General features: G+C 41.5%; 1 protein-coding gene and 1 long non-coding RNA gene across 14 annotated transcripts in view; one reads left to right on the forward strand and one right to left on the reverse strand.

The window, feature by feature from the left end:
* DENND1A (DENN domain containing 1A) overlaps nucleotides 1-16,116 on the reverse strand; it is a 665,083-nt gene that overhangs the window by 62,385 nt on the left and 586,582 nt on the right. For 12 of the 13 annotated variants that reach the window (XM_077144393.1, XM_077144391.1, XM_077144365.1 and 9 more), the window contains 5 exons: nucleotides 11,643-11,747; nucleotides 11,151-11,238; nucleotides 9,120-9,160; nucleotides 6,544-6,615; nucleotides 5,265-5,321 (listed from right to left, as the gene is read on the reverse strand). In XM_077144393.1, the coding sequence (XP_077000508.1) occupies nucleotides 5,265-5,321; nucleotides 6,544-6,615; nucleotides 9,120-9,160; nucleotides 11,151-11,238; nucleotides 11,643-11,747 (363 nt within the window). Of the gene's footprint in view, nucleotides 1-5,264; nucleotides 5,417-5,970; nucleotides 6,616-9,119; nucleotides 9,161-11,150; nucleotides 11,239-11,642; nucleotides 11,748-16,116 lie in introns of those variants that run through there. The other variant, XR_013169077.1, reaches the window with a different exon arrangement.
* Nucleotides 6,221-11,442, forward strand: LOC143669855 (uncharacterized). The gene is made up of 3 exons (XR_013169097.1): nucleotides 6,221-6,988; nucleotides 8,738-9,199; nucleotides 10,932-11,442. It is a non-coding gene; the product is annotated as an uncharacterized LOC143669855 (long non-coding RNA).

Genomic DNA, 16,116 nt, shown 5'->3' on the forward strand with positions numbered 1-16,116 from the left:
TTGCCCCACCAAGTTTTATAACTTCTTCACTATTTCTCCTGGATGGGAAGGAGGACTGCTTCCTCCCAGGATCTAGACAGAGGAGGATGGAAGGAGCCCAAGTCAAGAAGGAAAAATGGCCAGATCACAACCTGTACTGCATCTACGAGGAGAGTTCTCACACATAGCAGGGACTCATAAAAGCAACTTCTGATAACATGAATGAAGAAATTGTGGCCTAAGAACTGAGAAGCAAAGGTTTGGGGAAATCAGGCATTCTCATACCCTTCTGGTGAAAACCTAAAAGATGTATATACCTTTTGGTCCAGTAATTCCATTTCCAGATGTTTACCCTAATAAAATAATGAAGAATTCCTGAAAAGTTTTAACTTCAAAGATATTTGCCTAGAAAAAATTGGAAGTAACTTAAATGTCCAATAACAGGATTGATTAAATAATGTCTGAGTTTTTACGTCCATCAGGTAAAATTCTACGTAGCCATCTAAAACAGTCACATGTGGGAGAAACACTTAGTGGCCTGGGAAATGCTCAGGATAGAGTAAATGAAAATACAGGTTGTAAAAGAGGTGATTATTTTATTTTTTGCTTGTCTGATTTGTCCAGTTTTCTCCAACAAACATGTATTTTGTTTGTAAATAGAAAAAAAAAAACCACTTTCTAAATGTCATTTGAAAAAAGAAAAAAGAAGCTGACAGGAAGGGTAAACTTATTCCTTCCCCAAGGGTCACACAAGAGGAAGATACTAGGCTGAGCTGCAGATCAGAAGCTACCACAGGGTGACACATCTCTTCCCAGGAGGCCAGCAGCTTGACTCAGTACCCTGGGGTCTTACCATTTCCTACCCCCTGTCAAAACAAAGGAGTCAGAAAACAATCCAATTCCCATCACCTTTGCTGAGCTTTTAATACAGTTCAGATACTATGAGTGAGAGTTAATCTTCACCCCTTTGTGGAGAAAGCAGTGTGGAGAAAGCAGGCAAAGGCGGAACATATATTAAGTCCCTGGTCTCTTAAGAATGCGTGAGAAGTCAGGGAGGCATGAACCCAGGGTCTTGCGAGACTAGAGGAGGAAGAGATAAGTATCTCTTCTCTGAGTGGTATTGGGTAAAAGCCAGGGAGGAAGTTGGTTATGGAAGGAGCTCAGGACAGGACTTCATCAGGCAAAGATGTGAGCCCAAAGGAAGTAGAGTGCAGGGCCTGTTTAAGGAATGACAGGTGGTCCAATGGGTAGCGGTATTCCACATACTTCCCAGCCAAGGAGTTGGCAGGTTTGAAAGGTCTAGAAGGATTTAACCAAGGGAGTGACTTGATCAGAGCTGTGTTCTAGAAACACTGCTCTGGGACCCGTGTGGATGACGTAAAGAGAGGTGATTCCATGCCAGCCATGTTCTCTGAATATATACCCAAACGAGGATTTGCTTTTCCAGATGTGGGACATAAGAACGCAGATGGAATGGAAACTTGAATTTACTGAGTGGCTACTAACAATTACTATCAAAATCTATAACCTCTTTTGATCTTTGCAACAATCTAGTTTATGGATGAAGAAAACTATGTTTAGAGAGGTTTAGTAACTTATTCAAGGTTATACAACTAATACCAAACACAACCAGCATTGAACCCAACCTGTCTGCTGCAGAAGCCTAGACTGTACACCATGATGTTGGGGAGAGTATAAAGACCCTCATGGTGTGATCAGGGGCCTTATTCTGACTGCTTATGGGAGAACTACCTTTCTCAGTTCTCAGATTTGTGCAGAACCTTTCTTTTCCCAGTCTACTATATATGACTGCAAAGGCAAATTAAAATATGAATATTGATATCAAAATAGTAGCCATAGGACTGGAATTTCTATGATTGAGGCTGAAGCATATTTTAATGTGTCTGAAGACAGGTAGCTGACAGTTGTATGAAAAGGTGTGAAAATGTCTGTTCTACAGGCGTCTACCTAGATCTCCCGGCCCCACACATGCTTACTCACTCCCTTCAATACTGAGAAATGTTTGGTCAGAAACTCAAGCCTGTGCTAACCCAACTGTGAACCTGCTTTCAATCACAGACATTCTAAATCAACAAACTCAACTGTCTAAGATCAAAGATTTAGAAATTTACAAAAGGCCGTGAAATGGGGCCACAACTAACTTGTTTTCATAGTGAAGAAAAAAGGTATTTTTCACAGGTCACTTAGTAGGCAAGAAATGACATCCTTGTATGACTTTCCGAATGTTCCCTACAGGTGAGGTGGAACGTGTGTGTGTGCGCGCGTGTTTGCATGTGAGCACATGTGTGTGGGTGCAGCCATTGCTTTTATAACAAGACCTTCTAATGACAGCCTTGTAAGGTGCTGCAAGAGGAATGCAATTTGCTGAAAGCACAAGTCCAGCCATGCAGCATTCTTCTGCAAGGCCAGGCCTGGCAGAGAGATGCTCTGGAGGAAAGACTACTTTCTTCCTTTAGAAAGCAATGGCTGGAAGGCATCTCTGCTATTTTTTTCTTCTTCCTAATTTTGAGCAAGTCAGACTTCAAAGGAGGCCATGCTATAGAAGAACTTGACCATCTTGCTCCATTTATCCAGAGAAATATGCTATCTGTCCTTTTTTTTTTTTGTTGGGCTGAAGCAGAACAGGTATGGAATAAAAAGCCACAGTACAGAAACCACTAACAATTATTTGCCAATGGTCACACAGATACTCTGAAAGCACCTATTTCAGATGCTTTGAAAATCTGCAGCACAAATGAACAAGGGATGGAGATGGGGCTCTGCTCAGTCACATTAGAGATGGACCATCCACACACCATGGTGACCTCTCCAAAGGTCAGCCCCACATTTTCTATTTGCAATTCAAACCCAAGGCGAGAGTGAAGAGGGCAAGGTTGGGTTCTTGATTATATCTGTGAGGTCACCATTGCTATGCAGAGTTAGAGAAGGCCAGGTGGCAACCCAGTATATTTGAAAATTGGATCTTTGTTGGGAACTGCCTCAATTTTATAGCAGAAACCAAACTTGAAGTGTCTGGTTTAGATACATCTGGGAGCCACATAGAAATGTTGCCATATAAAGGGGAGGGGGGGGTAAGGTAGGGGGCCAAAAGAGCAAAAGAAATATTTTCTACTGCAGTGAATGAGGTCAGGTGAAGCCAAATCTTAAATTAGCTCAAGAAAGGGGCCTGGAGAGTATTGCAGAAGACCTGAGTCCTGTGCACAAAGAACAATGCTAGAGTTTCAATTACAAAATAGCTCTTCCAAGAACAACTGCAAAATATCAGGTCTGTAGAGATCTGTAAAACCGAAGGGGGGAAAAGTGAAAATTGAAAAGGGTGCACTAATAGATCTGTCAACAGTCCAATGGTGACAATCCACATTTCTATAAAATGCCTTCACCATTTGTGTCACCTGAAATGTACTGACACTCTCTATAGAACATTATCTCCTGAAGCTATTCTTGAAAAGACTGGCAGGGAAAGAGGAGAAGAGGAGGGGAAAATCTGCTTTAGATACTATCAAGGAGAGAAAAGAGGGAGAGCATAGAAAGGAAAGAGGGAGAGTGTGGAAAGGAAAGGAAAGTGTTTAATTGAAGCTTTGAACATTAAAAAACCTGAGCTTAACTGGTTATTTGCAGAAATGCAACATATTATTAAAAGAAGATCTTTTTCAGGCCAAATACTTACATATATCAGTATGAGGGTAACGAGAAGTCTCTTATTTAATGGTCAGAAGAGAGCAAATCTGACCAATGAGGGTATACCTGTCCTGTGCCCCCAGGAAGGACCCCTTCCCTGCTTACTTCTGGTAATATTCTAAAGCCATCCAGAGCCTGGAGTCCAGCCATCAAGGAATGAAAATTTGGTAAGAATATTCCTCCTCCCTGCCCCTGTTTTAATCTGTAAAAATTCAGCTACTGTGACTATGATAGGTGATAAAAAGGTACATTTAGGGACTTAAATAACATCCAAGTAAAGAATTTCACCTGCCAGTCACTGACAGGGTACAAGAGACTACAGGTAAGATCTATCTGAATTTACATTACAGGATTTTTATTTCAGGACTTGAATCTCAGCTGTTAAAAATTCACTCTTTGCTGAAACTAAGAATTTAGATGCTTAGAGCAAATTATTTTATACTTAAAACAATCAATTCCTTTGACCATTTCAAGTTAATTAGAAGTCCTTTCTGGCTTCATAAAATTGAAACTGGTCTCAATTTTAAAAAAACTGCTGCGATAGACAAAGGCTGTTATTAGAGGCCCTTATTAGGACCTGCATTTGGGGTTGTGGGGATAATGAAGTAAGTGATCCCAAGCACCTTTTGGAAAATAAAACTTATTTTAGGATGGCAGTATGAACTACTATAGTGAAAAGAGCCCAGACTCTGGAAGTAAATGGATTTGGGATCTAATCCTGGCTCTGTCAGGCTCTAATAGTGTGACTATGGGACAATTACTTCACCTCTTGGAATCACAGTGTCTATTCATGAAATGGGAATAATATCCTATAGGATTGTTCTAAGAATTAAATTCTAAGAATTAAATATGAAAGCTCCTAGCACAGTTCCTGGACCATCCATAGCAAGAGCTTAAGAAAGGGTGGCAATAATAGTGATGATGATGAGATTCATAATTGTATAAAAAATACCCTTTCTGCTACTATAGTAATCTCACTATACTATTGTAGAGAGTTAGATTAGGGCAGTCTTAGCCAGGATGGAGCCAGTACAATTTCATAAAATTTTACTAATGGTCCAAGAAGACAATTCGAGATTTCCCCTTCCCCCACAGAGTTTCAGAAATAAACTGCTGAGCTCCCCTCTCTTAATCCCCTTTGTCCCCTGTATTTGCATGGTAGCCACGTGCAAGCTGGAACCACTGGAATCATTTCCCTGGAGATGGATCTTAGTTTTGGGTACACCCAGCTACGGGGCAGAGGTCAGTTGCGGAGGGGGTGCTGCCAGAATGGATAGAATGAGGCCATTTCTACAGATCCCAGTGAACTCTTGGCCCAGTGGGGCAGGCAAGGGACAGACTGACAGCGGTAATTTTGAACTTCTTTGCCTTTGTGGGTTTAAGCCAGAGTCTTAATGTTATTTGAAGACAGTTTTTTGTCTGTGAATATTTATAACAGTGTGAAAACTCCCGGACAGCTGGTAATGCATTTTGAAGTGTGCTAACAACACTGTATCAAACAGCCCTCTATTGATCACATCATACTTTTTTGTGGCCACGCATTTCATGCACGGTGCTTATACATTTTGAATAAGAACTTCAAGTACCTTTTGCTTCAAGCGGTTTTTCACCTCTTTTATTCCCATTTTTGCATGATCTTTTGCCTGCATGAAAAATTAATTTAAGTTAAGATTTCTTTTCTGTTTCCAGCAGGGACTATGCTTGATTTCAGTCCGTTGCGTATCACCTTCTCTGATTACTAGAAAAAGGAAGGAAAAATGGGATCATCAAGTCGAAAACATAATGGCTATGAAAACAAATACAACGTTAAAAGGTTAAAAAAAATCCCTTAAAGAGCCTGCAGAGATTTTATTTTTTGCATTTTGATGGCACAGAATTTTTTTCCTTTCAAAGCCCTTATGAAGCTCGCTATAATTATTTATCTCAGCAACCTGGTGACAGCTACCAGTAAGAGCAGAGCAGTTGCTTTTCTGGCTGCAAGATTCAGAATATCCATTACATTTCACCAAGGCAGAGCCTCAGGACAAATTTTCTGCCCAGGCTGAATGGCCTGAACAAACACATCACTGGATTTCTACAGTGCCTTTTCCTAGATCTCATTTTGGCAGACACCCTGGTTTTGATTTCGTGTCATTTTAAACCCATGTGGCAGCCACCTACCCCATTAAAGTAACTATAATTTAAGCACAGAAAGGACTAACAAAATTAAAAAATGGAAATAAAACAAAACCATTCCGCTGAAGTGGCTCAGAGTCAAACTAGCAAACAAGAGAAATGACAAGAAAAAAATACTTGAGACTTGTAAAAGATGGAGCATCGGAAACTGAAGTGATTTTCCCATTTTCCTTCTGCTGAGGGCATGAGTCTCACAAATAATGCGCATCCTATAGGGCAGTGATGAGAGAGATCATGACGAATTTGGGGAAAAAATTATGGGGTGTGTCCCACGATGAACACTTTTCTGTCACCTGCAAAGGAGCTGCTTTATTTTGACATCATAATGGGGATGCATGTAGGAAAGGTTTTCCAGGACACCCAATAGCCTATGTCTCCATGTTACAGGATGCAAGCATGGAGCAGCCTGAATTTTAGCTGCCCGGTCCAATTTTAAAAACTAAAATCAGTTGCCTCCCATTTTTCTATCATAGCACGTTAGCAGCAACACCTTAGATTAAAAAATGCCACTGAACTGATCAAAAAACTTCAATGCTAAATAATTCTAAGAGCATTAGTAGCCTCAGGACATAGCACAGTGGCTCCTGAGTTATTTCTATAATAAAGGATCAGGAAGATGTAAGAGTCTTACAAGTCTCATGACAGTAAGGAACAGATCTGTTTGGATCCTGAGACAAGACCAGTACTTACAAACTTATAAACAGTTTTCATGGCTGGGTTTGCTTTCGTTTTTACAGTATTCAGAATAGCTCCACTTCCTTTCTGTAATAAAAATACCAATTAGCAATCTGGGCAGAAGATACAGCAGGCCAACATCAACAACAATCTCTTGTCTTCAACCAAATTAAGCAATATTTCAAGAGCAAGTAACTTAATTATAAAAACAGGCCTGGATGGTAACTGTCCTGGGCAGTTATGGTTATGACTATAGCAGAATCATTATAGGTGGGAAGTTGGCCTTGGGATAAGGATGGATAACCATTCCTTGTGATAACTGAGTGGGAACTCTAAGTTCAGTATTTTGATTGGCAACTGATTCCTGGCTGGAAGGAAAGCTCATCAAGTTCTCTGGAGGGAGGGTTTCCCCATAATAACCTACAGCTCCTCCAGAAATTCTAGTTACAACAATGTTAAGGTAAGTTTAATAATAATGGAATGTATAGCTACACCAAGCTGGGGCCTGATAAGCCAGGATTGTCTAGTTACTTTGGAAATATGCTACTGTCAGCCATGTACCTTCCTTTCCTCACCCTAGGTTCTATGACTTTTTTTAAATTATGCTGGTATGCTGTCCTCCTTAACATCTAATCTTCAGAGAAGGGAAGAATAAATAGCTGTAAGTGTTAAGCATGGCTGTAGTATAAATCCAGCATATCAGTTTCTCAGCTCACTTTCTTTAGGAAAGCAGGGGAGGAAGATAAGGAGGAAAGGCTTTCCCATGACATAAATGAAGCAATGAATGGATATGAAGTGCAGAGGCTTTATCTGGTTTCTATTGTTCTCTTTCCAAACACCAGTTTTCATAGTTTGTTATGAATCCATTCTTCAGTCTTATCCTTCTAGATATTTTGTGGGAGCTCAGCTCATTATATGGCTGTCCCATGTTAGGCTCTGAAGTTATTGAGCCAAGCAAGATCAGTTCTCCTCCTTCAAAGATCTCTGGCTCAGTTGGGGATGGGAGTACACCAGAGTGAATAATTGCAATATAAGGTAGTAAGTGTGGAGTTGCTTATGTGTCCAAGGTGTGTGGAGATACAGACCTAGAGTCAGTTCAGTATGTGGAATTGGAAGGCCTGGAAGGTTTCAGAGGATGAAACATTTGACCTGAACCAGGAAGGATGAATAGGAGTCTATGTGGGGAATAGGTGGGAAAAGAACATTCTAGGGGCAGGAAAAGCATATAAACAAGTGTTTTCTGAGAATAACAAGTGGTTTAGAATGGCTGGGGCATAGTATATCATGGGAGGAATAGCTAGTGAGGCTGAGGAGATCAGATGAATCCAGCTTATGAAGGGTCCAGAATGCCAGGTTCAGGGGATCTACACTCTGGAAGGTTAATTAATCAAATGCATTACATGGTTAGAATTGTGGTGGTTTGGGAAGGTAATTCAAACCGATATGTGGAAAACAGATTTGAATAGGGAAAGGCTGGAACTAGTGGGTATATAAAAGAATAAGATACAGTAATATAATTATTGGGCCTGACGTTTAGCATGCATTTTGTTAACTGCCCACATTAGAAATTTTGAGCGTTAATTAAAAACATTACAATTTGATCTAGAAAGTATTCTGTGTTGTAGGATAATATGAAATTTTCATCCACTCATTTATTCCATACTGCTTTCCCAAATTACTCAGTATCCTATTTAAATTGGTCCTTTGGAGTATTAAAACTCCCTTTACCAATCAATCAACAAGTTCTTATTGCTTGTCTATGATTTGCCAAGTGCTGTGTTTGGCCATACAAGAAGAACAAAAGAAGTCTTTCATCGAGGAATTGCTGATTCTTGGCCAGCTGAAGCCACTTCCAAGGGACCTACCTTGGCAGCAGCGAACTTGGCTCACAGGCAGGAAAGAACACTTATCACATGATGTTGGAGTTGTCTGTTTATGTGCCTCCTCCCCAACAAACCAGGAGCTCCTCCAGGATAGGGCCTATGTCCTGCTCCAGACTGTATCCCCAGGACCCAGTAGGGCACCTGACGCACAGTCTGCCTTCAGTATATACTCACTGATAGATCAATAGAAAAGAAAGGCAAGTATTTGAATGCTTTAGTGGCTTGTGAAGCCCTAAGCACCTGGTTTCTGGCACAAGAAAGATGGTTTACAACAACAGAGAGAGAATGAAAAAAGTCCCTCGGTGATGTGCTCTTTATCTTCCCAGGAGCCTTTGCTATGCAAATCATTGTGGGACAGCAAGAGGAACACAATTGTGGTTTCCCCATAATCACTACAATTGCACTGGTCCTAGAAGACTCCCAGAGGTGCTCTAATACAACATCCTATTCAACACGCCTTGACTGGCTTCTTGAAGACAAGAAGGTTTCCCCTGCCTTTCTTTTCCCCGACCAAGGGATGGCTCTGGACAGTCTCCTCCTAGTTTCCAAATGGCATGTGAATGGCCTGGCTTTAGAAACAAAAGCATTTGCAGCAGAGGGAGTGGAGTGTCCTGGGCCTATTGACAGTGCTGTAGATGCAGGGGAAGCAGAGGGCTGCCAGGAGGCTCACATGGAGACCCTAGTGGCTCTGAACGGATGCATACTTACCCGGACTGTGGAGAGCCACTGATGGTACAGTTTATCACTGCCTGGGGAAAGAGAAAGCAGAGAAGCTGTTATTTAAAGAGGTAATTTACCTCCTGGAGTTTCTTAAACTGATTTCAACATATAGGGCTTGAAAAGTTAAAAAATCTAGAGAATCACTTGGAGGGTCCCATGGCCAGCTTCCTGTAGGAGGCAACAGTGTGTCACTGCCACTCGATATCTTTCTCAAACAGAGAGCTGATCATATCATGACCTTGACTTCAAACCTTCAAAATCCTCTCCACTGCCTACTGGATAGAGATCCTGACTCTCTTCTTGGCATCACCCACCCTTGCTTCTCCACTTTGTATCCCCATCCTGGACCACCTTCGCTCCAAACATGAGGAGCTCCCAAGGGTTTCCTAAAGATGACTTCCCTCAGTCCTCCATGCCCTTGCAAAGGCTGTTTCATTTGTCTGGTCACCATTCCCTACTGTCTCTTAGTAAACTAAGCAGCCAGCTCAGAAGTCATCTTTAAGCTTTGCCTCACTACTTCTTTGGAAAAGTTTTCTAGAAAAGGTAACAGCCCTTTAGAATTCTATATTCTCTGAAGTATTGTGAGTCACCCCAGGTCAGGAACCACCTGTGCTGTGTGTCCTGGAGTAAGCTCACTGCTGGACATACTGGACACACACTCAGCCCTCAACACACTTGAAGGAAAAGAAAGAGGAGGTGTTGGTGGTGAACTCTGCTCATTTTATCTGGTGGGATAAGGAGATCTTATTCATAGACAGCTTTTCTAGAAGTTCTGAATGACTTAAATTAGTCTAGCAACTCATAAAGCTACCTTCTCCTCAGAACTCAAATCCTGCCTCCTTTATGAAGCTTTCACATACTGCATTGAGAACCACCAAAGCCCTGTTCTAACCAGACAAAAGGACCTGCTTTTATCCCTTTTCCTATAGTGATTTAATTTCTATTTGTCTTTAGTTATGCTTCTTTCTCCCATCAGACTGTATATTCCTACAGGGCAGAACTGGGTCTTCCACTGCTTATTCCACAGGGCTCTGGACACAGTAGGTGTTCAGGAAATGCTTATCCACAATCTGCTATTACTGTCCACAGACTGGAAATGGCTGTAGAGTCAGCAGGAAAGAACCCTGATTTTATTAATTTCTTGTGCTCTCCATGCAGCACAGGCTGCTCAGGCCCGTAGAAGGGGTTTGTAGGTGGATGTTGTGCCTGGCTTTATGAGATTATGAACCCCCAACTGGATTGCCAGAATGGCTTGCAATAGGAAAAGGGCAGCAGCATGATAATCACTATTATTTTGCATCTGGTTTTGACTTTGCTGTCATTGCTAGAACTAGGAAATCTGGAAAAAAGTCCAGATTAAATTCAGGAGGCAGGGTCAGCTACAAACACCTCTCAGGGCCTCAGATGCCTCCTCCAAAAATGAAAGGATGGTCCTTTAGTTTTAAAGGTCCACAGACAGCCTGGGCACTCTCCAATTATTTTTAGGTCTTAAAGAAACAGTTACTGAACACTGACTCTTATGCCAGGACTAGAAGGGACTATGCTGGGTGTCTATACAAACTTTTCCTCATGGACTCTGATTTAATCCCCACAGGAATGCCATGAGGTAGGTAGGCAATGTTACTCTCAGTGCATAGATAGAAAAACTTCAGCTATAAGAGGTAAAATGACTCAACCAAGGCCTTACAACTAGTTAGAGGCAGAGTCCTGATTTGAACCCACATCTCCTAATTTGCTATCTCATGTCTTCTCCATGATATCACGTTGGCTGCTATGTTTAACTAGACTTTGTCTATTTAGGGGGGTAACTGACCACAGGACAGAGGAGTTCATATGGCTCAAGGTTTCATCAGAGAACCCAGAGGTACTCCCAAACATTTCAAGGCCAAACTGAAATCAGTCTGTCCATAAACACCAATGAAGGAAAAAGAGAAGTCAAAGACACTGGGTGTCACTAGGGTGAACACACCCTAGTTCAGCCACCCATCACCCAGAGAAGGAAAACAAAAGGCTTCTTACCAGCATACTCGCCCATGTTAATCTCCTCTTCAAAAACATCACTGAAACCTTCACCAGAATTAAGAAGATCTAATCGACCATCAATAAACTGTAAGAAAAGCAAAGTTTGTACAAAGAAATAAGGGGGTTAAAAAAAAGGCCATTTTATTGCTACCTTAGTGTATGACCAAAGAATACAACCAGGTGTTCAAAATAGAAAAGGTCTTTGAAACTGTTAGTTTTCAAAAAGTGAGTTTCAACAAATGAGCTTCAAAAAACTGGCAGTGTGTTTATGATACTTGAAAAACCACACGATGTATTGCTAAGGGTCTGTTTTGTTGCTGATCCTCCTCCTTACCCAATACCCCTTCCCAGACCACGAGCCTCTTTCGGCTGGGGCCTGGGTCCCTTTCATGCCTGCAGACCAGTGCTTAGAGTGGAGGCAGCTGCAGGAATCCCATCAGGGATCCAGACACAGGCCAAGCCAGGCTGACGCTAAGGAGAGTCGAGCACCTGTTTGAAGAGCTGCAGCTGCGTGGCATTCTGCAGGAACTGCCTCATGGCTCCGGAACGATAGTGGGACACAAAGGCTTCCTCACAGAAAGTGATTGGCTCCTCCTGGAAAATGGAGATGGGAAGAAGGACGGAGTGAGAGTGACTGGTCTTTAACTGCTCAATCACTTACCTAGTGAAATGGCTTTTTTTAAAAAAAATTTAAAATTTTTTTTAAAAACATGACAAAAAAGAAACACAAACATTCTTAAAATATGATCATTCCGTTCTACATATATAATCAGTAGTTCACAGTATCATCACATAGTTGCATATTCGTCATCATGATCATTTCTTAGAACATCTGCATCAATTCAGAAAAAGAAATAAAAAGACAACAGAAAAAAATCATACATACCATACCCCTTACCCCTTCCTTTCATTGATCACTAGCATTTCGATCTAAGTTTATTTTAACATTTGTTCCCCTATTATTCATTTTTATTCCATATGTTTTATTCGTCTGTTGATAAGATAGATAAAAGGAGCATCAGACACAAGGTTTTCACAATCACACAGTCACACTGTAAAAGCTATATCATTATACAGTCATCTTCAAGAAACATGGCTACTGGAACACAGCTCTACATTTTCAGGCAGTTCCCTCCAGCTTCTCCATTACATCTTGACTAACATGGTGATATCTATGAAATGGCATTTTTACAATGTCATTCCATTCTATGGAGGAGGACACTGTTTCAGAGAGGAAGTCATCACCCAATGTCACACAGCTGGTAGGAGGCAGGGCTGGGCCCTGAATGTTGGGTTCTAAACCCCATACCTCCTCCATAGGAGTCAGAGTTAGACCCAAGCAGTGTGACAGTGTGGCAAGCCTCCCAATGTAATGATTTCCAAACCTTTTGGATTGGGAACTGTTTATTCAGAGAAAACCTTACGCAGAAGAAGCCCTGCTACATAAAGCTGGGTGGCAGCTGGGCTCTCCTTGCTGGATGGCCTTTCCCCCACTCCCACCCTACCTCCGAAAATCATTACCACAGTAACCTTTACCAATAGCTAATTACAATGTTAAAATATTTATTTAAAAAAGCAAGGAAGGATCATCGAAAATAAAATTTACCATCCAGTGAATTTCGTGTTTATGCTGTTTGGTAAGGAAGCTTGCTATTACCTCATTTTCAAAAAATAAAACACTAACGTTAAAAAAAAAATCCTATCCTTGTATAGTCAGCACAGTGATACTTCTCTGAATGTATACACAAATGAGTCTTTTAATTTCAGTGATGTGTTCTCAATTCTGAAAGATCAGACTTTTACATCTTGAATTGAACTGAAGGTATCTCTCTTCACAGACCTGTTTAAAACATGGAGATATTTTAAAACTCCATTTTAATATTGTTTAAACAAGTTTTGTGAGTACTGAAGTTTATTGCCTAGCTGCTACAAATTCTAAGAGTGCCTCCTGCTTACACCTAGCTAACATTAGCTCAGTAACTGGGCAGATTAACTGCACAAGGGATGCAGGGATGACCAAAAAAATTAGGGAGGGGAGAAATATTTATTTTTGTACATTTATACCCTACTTAATTTTATAACAGAGTTGAGGCAGTTTATATGTGCACCTAAAACAACAATTAAAGAAAAATTAGGGCTGGAAAAATACACAAATATATAAAAGTTATCTATTTGGTCAAAGAATAGCTCGATATGTACATCTTATATGTTTCTCAAATTAAGTAACAAAATTGGTCCTGAGCTTCCTGGCTGCTAAAGCAAGAAGGGAAACGTGTTCAGGTGCAAATTTTATATTCTCTATGAGAAAAAAAGCATATTGGTTCCTTAGGAAACAGCAAAGGTTCTCATGATATTTATAACTTTGGTATGAATTTACATCTTCCTTGTTGACGAGCTGAGAAAGCTCACCCGGTGATAACCAACAGAAGAAGGCCAGCTGGAATTCCATTCCTGTGGCCTGGAAGTTTTGCATCTCATCCTTGGCACCAGAGCAGTGCAATTAATTCTCTTCCCAAGTGATTGAATCCATGTCCACAGTGCTATCTGTACATTGATGACTCTGATAAATAACATTAGCTCAGATATCTTTCCAGAGCTCCAAAACAATGGGTCTCCATCTCCCCCCGATGGCCTACTAGTACCTCAAGACCAAAATGGTCAAAACTCCAAATTATTATCCCACCTGGACTGTATCCTAAATCTGTTTTTCTATTTCATTTTTAGTATTATTATTGGTCGTAGTTATAGGCCTCCCAAGTCCTTTCCATTTTACCTGTGAAATGTCTCACATGTTCATCTTCTGCTTTCCATACCACTACCTTGATGGAGACTTGAACCATAATTACATTCATTCGTCAACTAATTAACTACAATGTCCCTCTGCAATCTTACTCCTCCCAGTCTACTCCAATTTTTTTGGCCATGCTTATGTCTAAAGTGCAACTCAGATCTCATCACTATCCTACTCAAGAATGTTGATGGCATGTGTATTATATCTCAGTGCTTATTTGAGTAATGCCTATTTCTTCCATTAAAACTGTAAGCCCAGGTGGGCAGAAACAGCAAGGGCCTGGTTTGCTTAAATTGTATCCCTAGCCGTAGGTGCAGCACACACAAGAGGTTCTGTGGGGGAGAGGAAAGAAAAAGTCTCAGCTCTTTAACTGGGCAAACAATCCCTTCCTAGGCTGTCCCCAGCTTTCTTTTTCACACTCCTTTCTGATCACTTTCCTTCACCTCCCCCTTGTAACTATATTCACACCCTCCATCCTTATCCCTTCTTGGCTTCTGCTTGGAGTGTCTTCCATGTGACAGTTACTTGTTCTCTGCTTGGAGCCCTACAGTGCCTCATAGGTGCTGGGGTGATCAGTTTACCAGGCGCTCAAGAGGACAGATATCCTGCTGGACTCATATGTACACTCCCTGGGAAGAGACAGAGCTTGGCACCCAACCAGAGCTCAAGGATGTTGGCTAAAGAACCACAGAATCAGCCCTGTGGTCTCAGTACGGCTGAGACACCACTGAACCTGACTATTAAGAGGTCTCAGAGCACCATGCTGTGTGAGTGACACTTGTGTCCAGGGAGTTTGGAGCTGCTTAGAGGAAATGCTCATTGGAGTTGTTAGCATTCACTCCTGCAGCTTTGGCCAGCATTGCCAAGCAGAAATCTGTGGAAGAACCAATAAATTCAAGAGTTTGCAACTAAATTTGTATGTAAGGGTAAGCTGAGGCAGGATTAAGCTATAGGTGAGCAGAAAGAACCTCATCCTTCAGGAGACACAAACAATTTGAGCCCGTTGTTTACTTACTGGGGGTGACACATCCCTGGATCAGATATTAAAGGGCATGGGCAGGGATGGGTAAGATTTGGGGGAAATGTGACAGCTTTTTCTGAAAAGAGCTGGAAAAACAATATTGGGAGAAGTGTCAGACGTTGAAACAAACACTACCATACAGTGTGGTGCTACTGGGGTGGGAGTCAGAAGAGGAAAAGGCTAACCCTCCTGAAGGGTCAGAAAATGTGATGAGAAGTAGGCACATTTCAGCTGAGCCTGGAGGGAGGAATAGGAATTAGATGACCAAATTCCCTCTATTCAGGGCCCAATTATTCTATCCTAATCTTGATGCAAGGCAGTGACACCATTACCCAGAGTCATGTCTGGAACAGGTCTAACAGGAACAGGCACAAAAGGCTCATTCCCAGGGAGGTCCTCACCTTCTAAAAAAATGACAGTAACCACTGTTTGCCTAATCCGATCACATGCTCTGCACCAGGCACTGTGTTGTATCCTTCACGATTCTTTTTATTATTTTGACAACCTTAATGAAGTAGGTATTACACTTAAATTTTACAGAATAATTGAGATATGTTAACTTGCCCAAGGACACACTGCTGGTGGAAGGCTGTTTTAGTTTGCCAAAGCTGCCAGAGTGCAACACACCAGAGATGGACTGGCTTTTCATGCAAGGGGATTTATTTAGTTAAAAATGCAAGGTTCTTCAGAGGAAAGGTAGCTAACTTTCAGCTGAGGTTCTTTCTTACATGGGAAGGAACAGGGTGATCTTTGCTGGCCTTCTCTCCAGGCCTCTGGGTTCCAACAACTTTCCCTGGGGTGATTCCTTTCTGCATCTATAAAGGTCTGGGCTGAGCTGCTTGGGCTGTGCTACGTTGAGCTCTCTCATTTCAATATCCAGCCAATTAAATCAAACATCATTCATTGCAGCATGCATGCCCCTTAGCTGACTGCAGATATAATCAGTGACAGATGAGCTTCACATGCCATTGGCTCATGTCCACAGCAACAGAACTAGGCACCTTCACCTGGCCAAGTTGACACCTGAACCTAACTGCCAAATGTCCATCCCTTGTCAACTTGGCCGCTATACACATCACCTTAAATGATATTAAAGTGGCAAAAATTATCTTCTGGCTCTGGACCTATGAATTCCAAAACAAGTTATCTAG

The sequence above is a fragment of the Tamandua tetradactyla genome, chromosome 2, assembly GCF_023851605.1.
Source record: "Tamandua tetradactyla isolate mTamTet1 chromosome 2, mTamTet1.pri, whole genome shotgun sequence".
Classification (NCBI taxonomy): domain Eukaryota; kingdom Metazoa; phylum Chordata; class Mammalia; order Pilosa; family Myrmecophagidae; genus Tamandua; species Tamandua tetradactyla.